This window comes from Condylostylus longicornis, unplaced genomic scaffold, assembly GCF_029603195.1.
Source record: "Condylostylus longicornis isolate FDR11 unplaced genomic scaffold, ASM2960319v2 ptg000135l, whole genome shotgun sequence".
Taxonomy (NCBI): domain Eukaryota; kingdom Metazoa; phylum Arthropoda; class Insecta; order Diptera; family Dolichopodidae; genus Condylostylus; species Condylostylus longicornis.
The window spans coordinates 8,349,016-8,365,533 of NW_026578103.1; the positions used below are offsets into that span (position 1 = coordinate 8,349,016).

A 16,518-nucleotide genomic window follows, 5' to 3' on the forward strand; every position below is an offset into this window, starting at 1 on the left:
GCTGAAAAATCGATTTTCAATTTCATATACAAATATGAATGCATTTGTCACCAACCTTTACCTATGTCTAGGCATGGAAGCATGCAGATGAATGAATTTTTCTTTTTGTATCTGCAAAGGTTAACGTTTTACTAGAAACGTTTATTAAAGTTTAATTTAAAACAAATTTCGAATTATTTTAAAAATTTTTCATTAATTCTTTTTTTTGAAAATTGAATGGTATTCCTTTTTGCCGTCAAACAAAATTGTACAAAGTTTTAACATTAAAATTTCATTAAATTTTAATCAAATCAAGGAAAATATTGAATTGTATAAACCCATGTATTCCCGAAGGGTATATTAAACTTGCCTTACCGTTGTAACGCTAAGAAATAATGGCATAATGGATATAGACTTGAGTATATGTTTTTGATCAGCGTTGAGTTTTCAGTCGATTTAATGTTATCGATAACTCAAAAACTAATTGTGATAAAATTTTCACAAAGGATTTATTGTAGTAAGTTCCAGAACTCTATTTAAATTAAATATGATCTAGGTACTGGTTCGGCTAGCTGCCATACAACTTTACAATTTGTTTAGCAATATCTCGAAGAAGCTTTTATATTAACATTTCGCACAAATGTGTTTATTATTTATTACTATTGTGTTTGATAAAAGTCGTTGCAGATACTTGGCTCCTTTTGGTAGCTGCTATACAACTTGAAAAGTTATTTGGCGATGTATTATTAACAGCTATTCAATGCACAGTTTTGAAAATTTACACAACTATATGTATATATTGTTGGAGCGATTATGTGAGATAAAAGTGTGTTTAAAAAAAAGGCATTATGCCTCTGCCTTTATAATTTTTGATACTTTATATAAAAATTTCTGTTAAAAGTAAATGAATTGAGAAAACAACTGTTTTTGATGCTGATCACAGAAGTTCCATGTATTTTTTAGTTGTAAAAAAGATTGAAAAAACTGAAGAAGGATTTTTAATTTTCTTTAGTTTTTTCGCCATTTTAAAAATTCTTTAGTTAAAACTATTGTAATCACCTGTCACGTTTTTAGCACTAAAACACTGACTTGAAAACTAAGTATGTGTTCAACTCCAATGGTAATAAGAAACAAATGTGATAAACATGATAGAAAGGGTGTGAAAATTAAAATATTTTGATTGACATTTTTTTGACAATAATAAGAGCTCCATTTATAAATAAATAAGTGAAGTACATAAAAATTGATGGTTATTTACATGATTTATTTGACGGATTAACTTAAAAAATCCGATTTTTGAATTTGTGTAGCCCAATTTGTCGCGAGCTACTTTTTAAAAATTTTTGGGAACGTATTTTTAGAAAAAGTAGCCCGCCCAATTGACGAAAAGTAGCACAATCTGTGCACTCTGCTTAAGGTCTCTGCCATACAACTTCATAAGTGGTTCGTTCACACCAATTCATATATGTTTGTTTACAGCAACTCTTGAAGCTACAAAGCTGAGATTTTGAACAAAGGAAATTGGTGCTGTGGCTATCAGTTTTAGTAAAACTTTTTTAAAACAGAAGGCGACTTATGAAATACGGAGACAATCACAGTTCTTTTGTTAACTTTGTAAAAATAATTCTTCAAAATTAAAATTTTTTTATTAAATCACGATTAAGTGAAAATTTTCCACGATTATTCAAAAAATTTCCATAGCATTATTGTTGAAAATTTTGGAAACGATTTCAGCAACAGACTATTTCCATTTGACATCAAATTATCCCAAATTTTGCTTATTTCAGCAACAAATTGCAAACAAAACAGTTCCTAAAAAGACGATTTTTAGGAATTATGATTTTGACGCCCTGTTCCTTTTAAATTTTTATTATTCTCCTACACTTATACTTGGATTTCTTATACTTGTTTATTCAAAATTTAAAATACAAAAAATTTACTTTAGACCAACATAAAAAAAAATTTAACATTTTCAAAACAACAATAACTTCTTTAAAGTAAAAAAAAATACATTAGTAAAATTTATAATAGGGATTCGTAATGGCAAAAATTTTCATGTTTTATGGTTCAATTATTTGCTTACATCCGACATTTTTATTATCATTTTTATTAAAAAAAAAAAAAGAAACAATACTGGAATAATATCATAAAAGATGAATCTGTTCCATTTCATTATTTCAGTTTCATAATTTCACAAAAACAAAAAAACAGAGAAAAAATTTTAAAATAAAATGAAACAAAGTATTAAAACGCAACATTAACCACGATGTTAAAACCAGAAGAAAGAAATAAAAGAACGTGTTGTAGTATTTTACTGTTATCACCTGACCACCATTTTATAATTTATTGTAAATGAAATGAAATATTTTTGCATTTCATACTAAAATTGTTATAATTTTTTTTTGTGAAATTTTCTCTTTGCTTTTAGATTTTCTCTTATACTACATTGCTCCCTACGTAATATTACTCGTATAAGTCATCTTGTACAATGTAAATTTAAATTAAAACAAGTGAAAAAGAGAGAAAAATATAAAACGAAATTGTATTGGCTTTGTATATATGTAGGTACATAATATATGTAAGTAGGAGAGCACATCTGCATTCTGTAAAAATGTAACTTTTAAAGGCTTTAGAAATTGGAATAAAACTAAGATGAGAAATTTTAAATGAAAATAAAATGAAAATGAGAAAATTTAGTAGAGTTTTTCTTTTTTTGTTAAAATATAAAAACAGAAATGAAAATTGGATTTAAAGTAAATGCTAAAGCATATTTGTACGCAAATGTTGTTTGGATATATCCGTTTAACAATTAAAGTATAACAGATTTGTATATTATACTTGAAATTGAGAAGAATTGCCGCTAAAAAATAATTAAAACGGAAAAAATTTTATAGATTTTCATATAATTCAGAGATTTTTATAAACGCAATACTGCAAAAGCATAAAGCAAAAAAGTTGACAAAATTTAACTGCAGTGCTCACAGCAACTTTTATATATTGCTGAGTTAAGATCAATAAAGAATATTGTGATCAATACAGTGGCACTGAAATCTTAAAATATAATAAAATTCAAAATTATTATGCGTAGTTGCGTTTTGTCGACCGAGTTTTTTTTATGTAAATGCGTAGCAAGAGATTGCAAAAACTCTGCAACACACACAAAGAACGTACACTATGGCGTACCCTTTATGAAGGAATTTTAGGGGACTAACTAAAGACAAATTTTTGTTGCAAGGTAATTCGTTGTTTTGATATCTTAAACAATATTTGCTTGTTACCAAGACTTGTTTTGTACCACTCTGTTAAAATAATTTATTTGAACTATCTTAAAAGAAATCAATGCAACAAGAAATATTTCTGTTTTAAGGTCATTGGAAATGAAAAATATCGTCATTATTAAAAATTCTATTCCATTGTTTTTTTTTTTGTTTTGGAACGATCACACCAATTCCCCATACATTTGCTTCAGTCTGTCTATATCAATAAACCAAAAATAAAAATAATATAAATTTGTTTTCTTTTAAATTGGTTTTTGTGTTTTTCATTCCAGATATTTTGTAATCACTGCCACCCATTATGTAGTCCTTTTATGCAACATTCTAACAATTTTATTGTTGTCTTTTCTATTACAAAACGTTAACAATGTAATGTAGATAGAGAAAAGAAAAAGAAGAAAATTTTAACAACAAAAAATTGTACTGTTAAAGTGAATCCTCGCCAATTTTTCTATTATGGTGGAAGTAGATGCAGAAAAGAAAACTGATTACGAATTGATATTATGAAACGCAATATCCCAGGTGATATTTTTGATCTGAATACAAGAAAAGTAAGAATTACATCTTAAATTTTTTGTGCAATATGCTATTAAAATATTTGAGTTTTATTAAGAAAATACGAACGATAAGATATGCATACAAGCATTTTAAAACGCTCACCACCCTAGGTCTATTGGTGCGCATTTTTAAAAATGCCCACAATATATTTAAAAATATATTAAATATTAAGCAAGGTTTCTTCTGTAAAAATCTCATAGCTCTACAAAGCTTCTATCCCAAATCATTAAAAAGAGACAGTATTTTTTAAATTTCTCAGAAATTCCGGGCTGCTAGCTTTTAATTGTAATCTTAATTAATAGTATGAAAAATTAATAGAAATTTTAATTATTAGTCTCAAAGTAAAGATTTTACCGAATTTCTATGAAGTTTTTTTCTGAAAAAGTTGGTTTAAATTTTTGCGCCTTTTAACAAGAAACTAATTTATTAGTCGAAAATATTAAATCGATAACAAACTTGGTTTCAAAAAATTGTTTGTATGCCAGTATTAGTATCCTTTTAGTATTAGCATCTCTGTTAAAAGCCAATGGTGTGAATATTGAGAAATTCTTTGTAAAAATTTGTGAAATGGTATAAGATATTTTTAGTGACCTTGTGCTGTTAGTTGAATTCAAATTATGAATTTTTGCTTTAAAATTTCTTTCAACCTTCTTAGAAATTTTTAAAATTTCGATTTTTTCGCCGTATTTTTTGCATGAAGTTCAATAACAACTCATCAAACACCAAATTTTTTCTTGAAAACTAATTGAAAAATATTAAAAATTTTTGGAATATAAGTGCATATAGAAAAAAGCTAACTAAGCTAAACTTGAACAAACATTTTTTTTTATTTCGGGCTGTTCCTAATTTTCGAAATCATTGGTATTCAATTACTTACTTTCCTGTTCCACCAGGGAGATGAATTTGATTTTCTAATAAAATTTCAATAAAAAAATATTTTGCTTTTTTACCGACCGTATTGTGTAAACAATAGGTAGGTTATGTGATGGCAACAAATTTTGCATATCGAGTTTTCGGTGGGAACGTACTTCTCCATAGTAGGGAAGTGTAAATAAACTATTTTTAGCAACCTGTTGGTCTGTCGGTCTGTGTGTGCACGCGTGTATCTCAAGTTCGGCTGAACCGATTTTGATGAAATTTTATATGTAAGTTTATTTCCACCATGGCACGGATTGATCAACTTTTGGTATATATCAGGCCTCGGGAACTGCACTTTTTAGCGGGCCTGTTTTACATTTTTGAACATTTTATAGAAAATATTCAACCGATTTACTTGAAATTTTATATATAAGCTCAGCTTGACCATCCGCAAAAATTAGTATGTTTTGGAAGAAATCAGGCATCGGCAACTGGACGTTTACTACGGGCCAAATATACATTTTTGTGTATATAAAGAGAAATAATCAACCGATTTCATTGAAATTTAATATATGAATTCCTCGTATTAAAACAATGAACATGTAAAATTATTGGAAAGATCAGGGCTCGAAAACTGATCTGCGGGCCGCTTTTACATTTTTCAACATATCTACGGAACGAATTGATGGAATTTCTTGAAATTTGATATTTGAGTTCTAGTTGTTACCGAAACGAACTGGCGAGCATTTCAGGGAATTCGGGTAGCACAAAGTGAAACTCTACTAAGAGCCAAATTTACATTTTTCTAGGTATGTTAACTATAAGCTTAGGAATGTCCTAAAAATTGGAAAGAAGTATTTAACAGACATTTTTATAATATTCTGTAACACTTTTATTTAACTAGACAATACACAATGCGGTCGGTTATTTGCTGACCACATCAGATTTTTTTTTTAATGAACACCGTTTGTTGCAATATTTCTCATATTTTTTTTTTAATTAAATTAAAATGAAATCTGGTTCTGACGACAAAATTCTTATTTTTTTTTCCCTTATTTTATAGCATTCGTTTCAAGATAAAAATTATTGATTACAGAATAATATTTAGACGTCAGACTTTATAAAAAATAAAGAAAATATTTTCAATTAACAAACAATTTTACTGTAGGTACGGAAAATTTAATTTGAATTTTTAATTTATTATCGCAAATTATTAGACTGTCGTTAACTTTATTATTTAGTGACCTTAAAGTAAAGTTTTTAAAGAATTTTTTTCAATATTTTCACAATATAACATTGAAGTTACGATAACGTTCATTATACGTTATCATTGAACTTTAATTGGATGTAATATGAACATTATAAATATTGCAATACGAGTTGGTTTTTGATGAAAATTCATAACATTTGAAATTGGAATTTAATTGGGATTTTTAAATTTTTGTTACTACATCATAAATTTGCAGTTTAGTTTGAATGGAAATCGTGTAGAGTAGAAATGAGAATTATGATTTAACAAGGAAAGTATATAGAATAAATATTTCAATTAATTTCCGCTGTTGAAACTAAAATATTTCACGAAGATTTAGAAAATATATTTTGGGTAAAAAATTGTGTGCGATCATAATTTTTGAAATTTAAAACAAAAGTTTCTTACATTCGGAACTCTATATACTTTATCTATACACTATGAACGAAGAGTTATGATTCGAAGAATATTAGAAATTTACCACTTTGTTTGCATAGCGTCAACCAACTGAAGTCTGGGATATAGAAAAAAAATAATAAGTATATTATTGTTTAACTTTTACATTTTTAAGTGAAAAGCATTTGAAATTTTACGAGCGAAACGCATTTTAAAAGAATGTTTGGCTTATGACTTTTGAAACTAATGAAATACTTAAAGAGCCTTTAATTTTATAATTTCATCACTATTAAATTTTTAACAGTATTATGCTGCAGGTAAACTTAAATAGTTGATTTCCAATAAATAAATAGAAATTGAGAGCAAAACGTAAAAAAATAGAGGTTGTATGTCAGCTACGCGAAGCAGTACCCCGATCATATCCAATTTCAATAGGTTTCTGGCATTTACTATAATAAATCATTTGTGAAAATATGGTGAACTTAGGTTAATTAGTTTTTGAGTAAACGTTGGGATGGACGGACAGACAAAGCTAAATCGACTCAGAATTCGACGCTGATCAAACACATACACTTGAGTCTATATTTTGTTACAAACGATAATGTAAATTTATTATACTCTTCGAACATACGGTCGTACGGGTATAATAACTAGGTGACGACATTGATGAAGTTATCCAGTGATATTTTACCCAGTTTTATGTATTCCAAGTTCGTGATAACTAAAAAGCGACTATATCTTAGTGACAATTACAGTAAAATTTGATTTTGCTTGTTTTGTTTAAAGTACTTGGAATAGCTACCACAAATCTTCTAAAAAAATTTACTAATATTTCTGTAATATTTCTTTAAAGGCTGCATACATTGAAACTTCTATACATTTTTTTTGGAAAATTTTAATCGAACATAATTATTTTATTAATTTCGTTTAGATCACTATAATTTCGCCCCTATACCCATAAAACTCTATAAACATAAATAACTATAAAAGTTATTTACAGGCATTTACTGAAATTACAAACTAATTCGAGCATTATTCTAATTAAATTTGGTAATGAATTCATAAGTTTTTTTTAGCACTGTTCCAAAAAAATGTGCTTATTAGTTTCACTCTGTCCGTCCGTCCGTCGGTCCGTCCGTCCGTCTGCCCGTGCGTCTGTTTACAAAACTTCTACACCCTAGAAGATAGAAAGCTGAAATTTTGTACGTACATAGATCTTTACTAGAAATTTATTTTCGTAGAACAAAATTTTTATCTATCTCCCCCCCTCTAGAAGTTATACCCCCCCAAAACAATAAAAATGGCATTTTTTAACTATTTGTTACAATGAAACCATAAGCATTTTTGAAATTTTGCAAACGCACAAAGACAGCGGCTTGCTTCCCCTAGAGCGGTATACCATAGTTAAACTTTAGAAAAACAAAATGGCCGTTCAAATTTACCGTTATCTAAAGTCCTTTTTTTCCAAATTTTTGATTTCGTTTTTCTTCTAGACCCCAGCCTGTAGAAACTTGGAATTTTAGCGGCTTTTAGACATTAACAAATAGTTCATTTCGTTAGAAGAAAATTGTTTTCCATCTCCACCCCCTCTTAAGTTATCGCCTCTTGAAATTCGTAAAATTTCAATTTTTGACACCTTATATTTCCGAAACCGCAAGCTTTTTTAAATTTCTGTAAACGCAAAAAGCTAACGGTAAATTCCATGACATTAAAAAATATAATTATTTTTCTAAACTCACACAATTAAGCCTTAAATTCGAGCATTATGTTAACCCCACTTTATATTAATTTTGCTTTATTTCAAGGACTGCATACATATATGCATCATCCTAAATATGCAATCCTAGAAATAATTTGGTACATTATATGAATGAAAATAATTTCAATAGCGTGGTAAATATACAAAGACTGTATTTTAAAGCAGAATTTTCACTTGTTGAAGGGAAAAGTGCTACAATACAAACCATTGGTTTGACCCAACTTTATATTATTATACCATTCAATAATCTTCAGTTACAATAAAATATCGGAAACAATTGAAACTATCACAAATGCAGTGTGAAAATTGTTATACAACTATTTGATTATAATTAACCATTGTTCACTATTTCGTCTAATTACAATAAAATGCATTTCATAATACAAAAAAATTTTTGTGAAATTTCAATAAAAGCTTCCATAGTGTTTTAATAATACTTAAATAATAATGTACTAGTACTGTTTTTCAGTTTATTTACTTATTTGTACATATATTTTTACAGAAACTGCAATTATTACAAAAAAACCTGTTAATTATTGATCAAAAAATTTGACTGATTGAAAAGAAATTACTGAAATTTATTCACTTTGTGCCTAATGACTTATAAGAATTTTTCTATAGGATTGATAATATTTAGCGTGAATAATTCGAAAGGAATGAAATGCGGTACATATTTCGTACATTAATAAAAAAATATTGACTTCCTGTCTATAGATTATTTTCAAAGAATTTAAAGTAAGCAGATGTTTCACTACTTTTAATAATAATAAAACATCTGCTAATACTTTCGTTACTTTTAAAAGTTGCTGAATATCAATGAATAAATAAATTTTTGAAATGTAGCATATTGTACTTGCACCTTTCCAAAAATGAAATATTGCTCCTTAACATAAATAAAAATTACTTGCTCATAATGATAATCAGAAAGTGGAAATTAATGTGTTTAATCATAATGTACTTATATGACGTGCATATAACAAAATAGTTCCTGCGCACTCGAACTGCTTTAGTATAGTAGCTTCCGTATCAGTTGAATCGAAAAATGTTGTAAATAAATTTTTAAAATTATTTTCTTCCGGCTAACTTTGCCTTGTTTGATACAAGCCCCAACAATTCGACGTTTTGCGAATAGAAATCATTTTTCAAATACTTTTATCTCATTCGATTTCTATAAAATTACGTCTAATGGGTGATTAACATACAGTGATTACACGCTTTTCAAGAAGACTACGTTTGATGCAAAACCATCAGCGAAATTTCTATAATAAAGAAATGAATACAAATTTGGTAGAATTTTCTATAAGGTATACATCTAGAACATGTATAGGTACACACTTTCAATCTTTTGCTTTTCTCACAGATTTTTATTTGGATTGCACGTGGGAGTAAAAATATTTTATTGTATAAGGTGTGTGATTCTGAACTCCAAATTTTTTCTTATAAAATAAACAGTATTTTGTTTGTTAATAAAGGAGAAGCCGAAATTTTGTTAAGCATACTACCGTATTGTCACTATTATTATCAATCGTAAATTTCCGATTTACGATCCAATTAAAGTAACGCAAATTTTCATGAGTTCATTTGAAATATTTGTATTTGACATATTATATATGACAGCTGTCAACCTCTTATTATTCTCGAAAACTTGTGCTGGCGTTTTGTTTTTATAACACGTTCTTGTGTTTTTTTTTGAATCCTGCTTGATTTGTTATAAACGTAAACTTGGATGTGACATGTTGCCTTAAAATTGAATTAATGTTATTGTTTTTTTTAGAATTTTTCGTTTTTAAAATTTTTGCATTCAACTATTTTATGTTTTAATCATTTTTTCAAAGTCAGTTACCGATTTGTAATCGAAGTTTAAAGTTGTAAGTAAAAATTTCGAATCACCTGAATATTTCATAAATAAATAAGAAACTAATACGAGTAATAATATGTTTAAATCATATTTAACTTTTATATTTTTACTCTTCTTAATGAAAGTCAATGGTTATTATGAATTGCATCAAGTAAGAAATTGTGACCATGAAAATTGTTTTGAATGTGATATTGAATTTAAAGTTTACGATAATGGTGCATTACAAGTTAATTTTAAAAATCCAAATGGATTTGAAGTAGCTGGTTTTCATGGTAATGTTAACCGTGGAATTCAATTTGGTGAAATCGGCGATATTAATTTTGATTTAAATAAATCGAAACGGAGTAACATATGGAAATATACAATTAGAAATGCCTTTTTAGAACGTTATAATGAAATACGATATTGGGTTTATATACAAAAGAATGGACAACAAATATTTTGTGATAGATTAAAAACGAGAATTGAAGGTAAGTTTATTTTATTCAAAAAGTGATATTGTATTAGAAGTGAGTGATATGCTAGATCTATAGAGATTATTTTTATAAGATGTTAGGATGAGGTTAAAGGAAATTTTCAATTATTTTTAAAATAAATTAGAGAACAGTTTAACCCTTTGTATTTTCGGCGAAACCTTATATAATAATAAAATGTAAGGCTTCTGTAGAAAACGGAAATCGCAAGGTTTTCTGAAAAATAACAAAAATTTCCACTTGTCGCAATTTCATTTAGGTGAAAATGCACATTATGTAACATTTAATTCTTGAAATCTGGTTACCTTAAATTGAATAAAAGAAAAAGTTTTGTATAAAACATGTTCCCAAATCCTTGAAGCCAGGTAATGATAACAATAGTTAAATTGTGTGCAGTGTTACAAGGTTGAAAGAAACCAGTTAAATTCTCTTATATTTTATGGAAAGCATCACAATATGAAAATGTAATCTTATGCAATCCAAAATAAAACTAGAAAGACGAGCAAATAAATGTTCAAACTGAATTTGTATTCAAACTCAATTCTGTTCGTCTATAATAAGTAATTATTGACCCTCAATTGTTTTTTTTTGAAAACTTAACATATTCGGATTTTCTTAAAAATACTTTAAGCTGTTGTTTATTTTTTTTAGTATATAAAATATTGTTTTGCAAGTATAATTAAATATTAAGCTCGAATATGCTTTTTTTTAAGAAGATGCTAAGGAAAGCTAATTATTTTTGAAAAGCTTTCTAAAAAGCAGTCAATTACAATATACCCATACATAATATACTTCGAGTTGAAAACTGAAAAGGTAAAATGTTAACATACATATATGCATATATAAATATCTATAAACACTCATACAACATGAATAATTCGAGATTAAAACGAATGAGTTTACTCGTACAATTTTGCTTTATTCTTATTTTACTTCACACAATATCTCTCTGTGAATCTATCCAGTCGAACTAGTCTTACAAGTTTTTGATGTCTCAATATTTGGAATTATTTGTATAAGGCAGAATTTACCTATGTACATATGTGTATGTATGTTTAGTATATTGTATAATATGATTATTATTTTGACGACATTATGAACATAATTTATTAACTCGTTAATTATATTTACGTTTTCTTACTGTTGACTTCTGTATGTTTTGTTCAAACCTGGAGATTATTTAAAATTTTTTATTTCGTTTGAAATGCCGTAAATAAAACAGCTAATTTTATATTAAGATATATAAAACATTTTAGTTTTGCAATTTCAACGTTCTATTTTCAAGAGTGTAGAAATTTTGTAAACGGGTCCGCGGACGGACAAAATAAAACTTATAAGCCTTTGTTCAAAATTTTGGAGGGATTTTGTTCTCATTTCGACATAACATAGCAATAGCCCATAATATGAAATTATGTAAAATTTAATCTTATCTCTGAATATTACGAATTTATATATTTACGTCAATCAGCTCGGGCTCTTAATATTCAGAACCATTTTTTGTATTGCCATAAATTTTTAAGAAAATTTTCTTTAAACAGTCATAAATGTTACAATAAATTACTTTGGAGAGTATTTGCATTTATAAAACTTTTATAAATATAACAATTCCAAATCGTTCCACAGGAATCCTAGGGTTAACCAAACTATTTTTTTGTATTCTCATTTATTGAAATTGCTATTAAAAAGATTATATTAACAAATTATTCTCAAAAGTAAAAAAAAAAACAAAAATTGCCAAAAATATTTAAAATTGTTCTGACCAATTTTAGTTGTTTTTAATCTTTGACCATATTAGTTTGTTAGAATTAAAAATATTTCGCTTTATTATTTTGTTTGTTGCTGTTGTTTTGCAAAAAAAAAAATATGAAATATTTTTTACCAATAATATTTTTAATATCTTTAAATTTCATATTAAATATTAGCATTGTGAAAGCAGAAGAATGTTCAAGTACAAATACATTTGGATATTGTACAATTTTAGGAAAACATAAACCAAAAATTGAAATTTTTAAACCAAAAGGTATAAGAGTTATAGTTAATGATACCCCCGGTTTACAAAAAGTATCATTTCGAGCAAATATCAATAATCCTATATTTCGGGATGATAAAGGCGATTATCATTTTGATTTACAAAAGAAAGATGGAAAATGGGTTCATTATGTTGAAAATATTAATTTAAAATTAGCCGATCAAATTAATTTCTTTTTATCAGTTCGAGAGAATAATAAAGATGTGAATTACTTTAAGAAAAGAATTCTGGTTAAAAGTAAGTACTTTTAAAAAGTAAGAATTTTAAATTCTTGTTAGGTTTGTAATAGTTTTTTAATTGTATTTGCTGGCTCATTCCGTAATTTTTCTTAAATTAAAACTATTAACAGATAGTATAACTTAATTTTTGTATAGGAATTGTTTTATAAGAAATCAGAAATAACGTGAATTTCATTCAATTCATTCAACTCTGAACTTTTTATTCAATTGAAATTTAATTGTATTCGAATTGTGTTCATACATTTGTATTGTTGTTCACAAAATTTTTTCTAAAAAGCTCAGTATAAGAAAATAAATAATCAGTTTTCTGCTTGAAACTAATAACAGCGCGTTAAAATAATAAAATAATTTTCAAGTGAAATGAGCTTCCGTATATGTGTCTTTTATAATATGCAGGAAATAAAGCATAAATAAGCAAGGTCTTATGAAAGAATGTGTTCTATAGCAGTTTTATTTTTTTGTTCGTAATTTTCTTAATAAAAATGTCATAACATGCTTTCTTATCAAGTTTTTTTTTTAACAATTTACAATTATTTTAATTTAAAACAATATTTTTATTTTAGAAATAGATCCATCACCATTTGCTAAAGTAACACAAACAACACAAAATCAATCAGTACAAAATAATTTAAATAATCATTGTCCACCATGTAATTGTCAAGGAAAATCAACAGGACATGCAACAGCAAGTGCAACTGCAACAGCTACAATGAATATTAATGTACATAATAGACAACCAGTATCAAATACAGTTAATAGACCAATAACACCAGCAACTGGACGTCCACATGCAATATCACCAACAGCACCAGCATGTAATCCACCACCTGCCCAAACAACAGATAGTTTATGTGATGTTGTTGATCTTATTAGTACAATAACAAAATTAGAAAATGCTCAAGCAACTATTGAAAGTTTAATGGAAGTTATTGAACAACTTAAAGGTGAAAGTCAAGCAAATGGTGTTAAAGGATTAAAATTATTTTATCAAATGTCTAAACCACCATTGCCTCATCAAGATCCTGTTAATTTAATAAAATCTGTAATTGTTGATAATCTTGATATGATTGATCTGGAAAATGAAATTGCTCAAGCATCATTTATTGATGGTGGAATTTTATTTGAAGTTAAAAAAACTATTGATAAAATGAGAATTTTATATAGAGCAAAGCAAATGTTAGCAAATTCAAAAAATAAAATTATTGATCCAGAAATTTCAAATAATAATAATAATGGTGTTAATATTGCACCAAATATTTTGTCAACAACAACAAAAAAATATGATAATTTTAATGAATTGGCTAATAATGTTTTTGGTTCATCGAGTACAACTGAACCATCATCAAATTCTGATATTGATGAATCATTTTGGAGAAGTGATGATACTGGTATTAGAGTACCAACCAAAGTTAAAAATGTTTAGTTTAGTGTATAATCAGTTTAATGAGAATATTTTTGTTTAAATAAAACAGTTTTTTTATTTTATTTTTATATTTTTTTTAATTATTGTAAAAATTTCAATTTTGTGTGAGATTTTTTTTTTAATTTCATCTTATAAATAAGTTCAAACATTAAAAAACTCAAGTAAAAATAAAATTCAAATCCATCTTCAGTGACAATTTTAAAGTAAATTTTCAATAATATTTTTTAACTTAATACTGGAAATTAATTGATTTTAAGAATAGTTTATGTTGTCATACAATTTTTCCATATTTTCTTACATGTTCTACATCATACATGTTTGATACATTTATAAATATTTGGTGCACGGTTGAAGTATTCATTTCGATCATTGAGTATTCTTTGTATCCAAATATTTTAACAATTATAGTGAGAGTACCTTGTCAAAGAAGTTATTAATTCTTTTAAACTTCAAGAAGTTTTAAACCAAAAGCATTTATGAAAAAATTAATGTTGTTTCGAACAGTTTTCAAATATCTATAAGGGTTGAGGTAGACATACAATTTTTAGTCTTGCAAATACTGCAAAGTCGTTACGCTCTCGTCTAAGCAACTATTGCAACAATTAAAATCGATTGTGTTAACTAAAAATTACCAGGAGTGTAAAAAACTACAAAGTGTTCGATTGCTTAATTGTATGCGATCATACAATTACATGTGTGCGCACTTAAATATAAAACTATGGAATATAAATAAGCAATCAAATAGTTGCAAAACTAAAAATTGCATATATCTCTCCCTGAGCCCCAAATATGCATTAAATATAAATGTACTTTATGATAGAGGTTGAACAATTTGATTAAAAACAATGAACTTTTTTTTTTAGGAAAAATTTTTTTGCGACAACCATCTCATTTTGTTTAGTGAATTAAATTATTATTTAAATGCTTGCATTCAGCTTTTTCCGGTTCATAAATTTTTCTTTCATCATGTGGTTGTGTATTTTTTTCAGCTGCTATTAAAATTCTTTCGACATCTAACAGTGAATTAGTTTCAAAAAGTATTCCACAATCTGTATAATGTGCATTAATTATAATATCATCTAGATCATCATCTATACCTAATTTTGATTTGAGGAATATTTTAACATCTTTCTTTGGATCAGTTATTATAGATGATTTTCCGGTTAATATTAATGTTGGTGCATTCTTATCATTCTTTTGTAATAATAGTAGCGTTTCAAGTAGAACATTAACTTCAATTTTTGCATTTTCCAATTCTATTTTTAATTTTTTATATTCTTCTCGATCACATTCAATATAATTTGATAACAATAATTTATTTTTTAATGAATCATCTATATCACATGGGCATTTGGTGCTTCGATATCTTTCGAAAAGTAAATTATCACCAGGATATGTAGCAAGATCTTAAATTTATAATAATAAAATTATTGAGTTAGAGAAAATTTTGTGTGTACAATATTGAAAATATTTAAAGGAGATATGTACATAAATAGTGCTGAAAATATTAATTGCAAAATAGTAGTGCTAAAATAGTAAATTTTCTGTGCACCACCGGCTAAATTAAAATTTAATTTTCTTAAAATCATTTTAAAACTCCCGTTTTTATGTAAAATTATCAAACTTTTTTGATGTTATGGTTTAAAATTATTACAATAAGTGAGTAAAACCATTATTTATATTGTTTAAAGAGCTATACAGGAAACAATTTTTGTAATTATACAATAGAACTACTCTTTTTTGAGTGGCGCTATTTAAAATTGAAAAAACTAATACTCCCTAGTGCCCCTCAAAAAAATAGCTTGTTGTGTAATCATTGCATATTTGCTTATTATAATTTTACAACATTTTAAATTAATTTTTTTAGAGTGTACAGTTTTGGACAAATCTTTCCTATTTCATTAAGAGTTACTACTCAAATATTTTCAGATCAAATTTTTAACTTTTATATTTTAGTCTAAGACATACTAAGCGACATTGCATACTTACTATGAACAGTTTTATATGTTTTCGGTGACCAATATTCTTCTCCATTAACTTTAACATAATACCAATAATAAATACGATCGTCAATTTTAAATTCAATATCTTCATCAATGTATGTCCAGCGACCATTTTTAGGTTCAAATATTGTGAATTTTAATGTACCATTATCATATTTATTTGAAAATGGTTCATTAATTTTTGCATGAAAATCAAAAATTTGTAAGCCATCAAAATCACCAATACTTATACGTAATCCTTTTGGATTAAATGTTTCTATTAATGGTGTTTTCTCTAATTTGGCATACCATCTTGGTTTCGATTTAAACCAATCAAAAATACCACCTTCTATTTTAATAATTATTAAACAAAAAATTAATAAAAAATAATTTAATTTATACTGACGCATTTTAAAATTTTTTTTTTGTGTTAAAGTTTT

General features: G+C 26.6%; 2 protein-coding genes across 2 annotated transcripts; one reads left to right on the forward strand and one right to left on the reverse strand.

Moving 5' to 3' along the window:
- The first annotated feature begins 9,959 nt into the window (after nucleotides 1-9,959).
- Nucleotides 9,960-14,158, forward strand: LOC129615269 (uncharacterized). The gene is made up of 2 exons (XM_055530391.1): nucleotides 9,960-10,402; nucleotides 13,237-14,158. The coding sequence occupies exons 1-2, from the start codon at nucleotides 10,009-10,011 to the stop codon at nucleotides 14,094-14,096; spliced, it is 1,254 nt and encodes a 417-aa protein (XP_055386366.1). The 5' UTR covers nucleotides 9,960-10,008; the 3' UTR covers nucleotides 14,097-14,158.
- Nucleotides 14,159-14,186: 28 nt separating this feature from the next.
- LOC129615270 (uncharacterized) lies at nucleotides 14,187-16,518 on the reverse strand. Its single transcript, XM_055530392.1, has 2 exons — nucleotides 16,086-16,518; nucleotides 14,187-15,502 (listed from the first exon to the last, which is right to left on the reverse strand). Exons 1-2 carry the CDS (start codon nucleotides 16,486-16,488, stop codon nucleotides 14,994-14,996), a joined length of 912 nt encoding a protein of 303 aa, XP_055386367.1. The 5' UTR covers nucleotides 16,489-16,518; the 3' UTR covers nucleotides 14,187-14,993.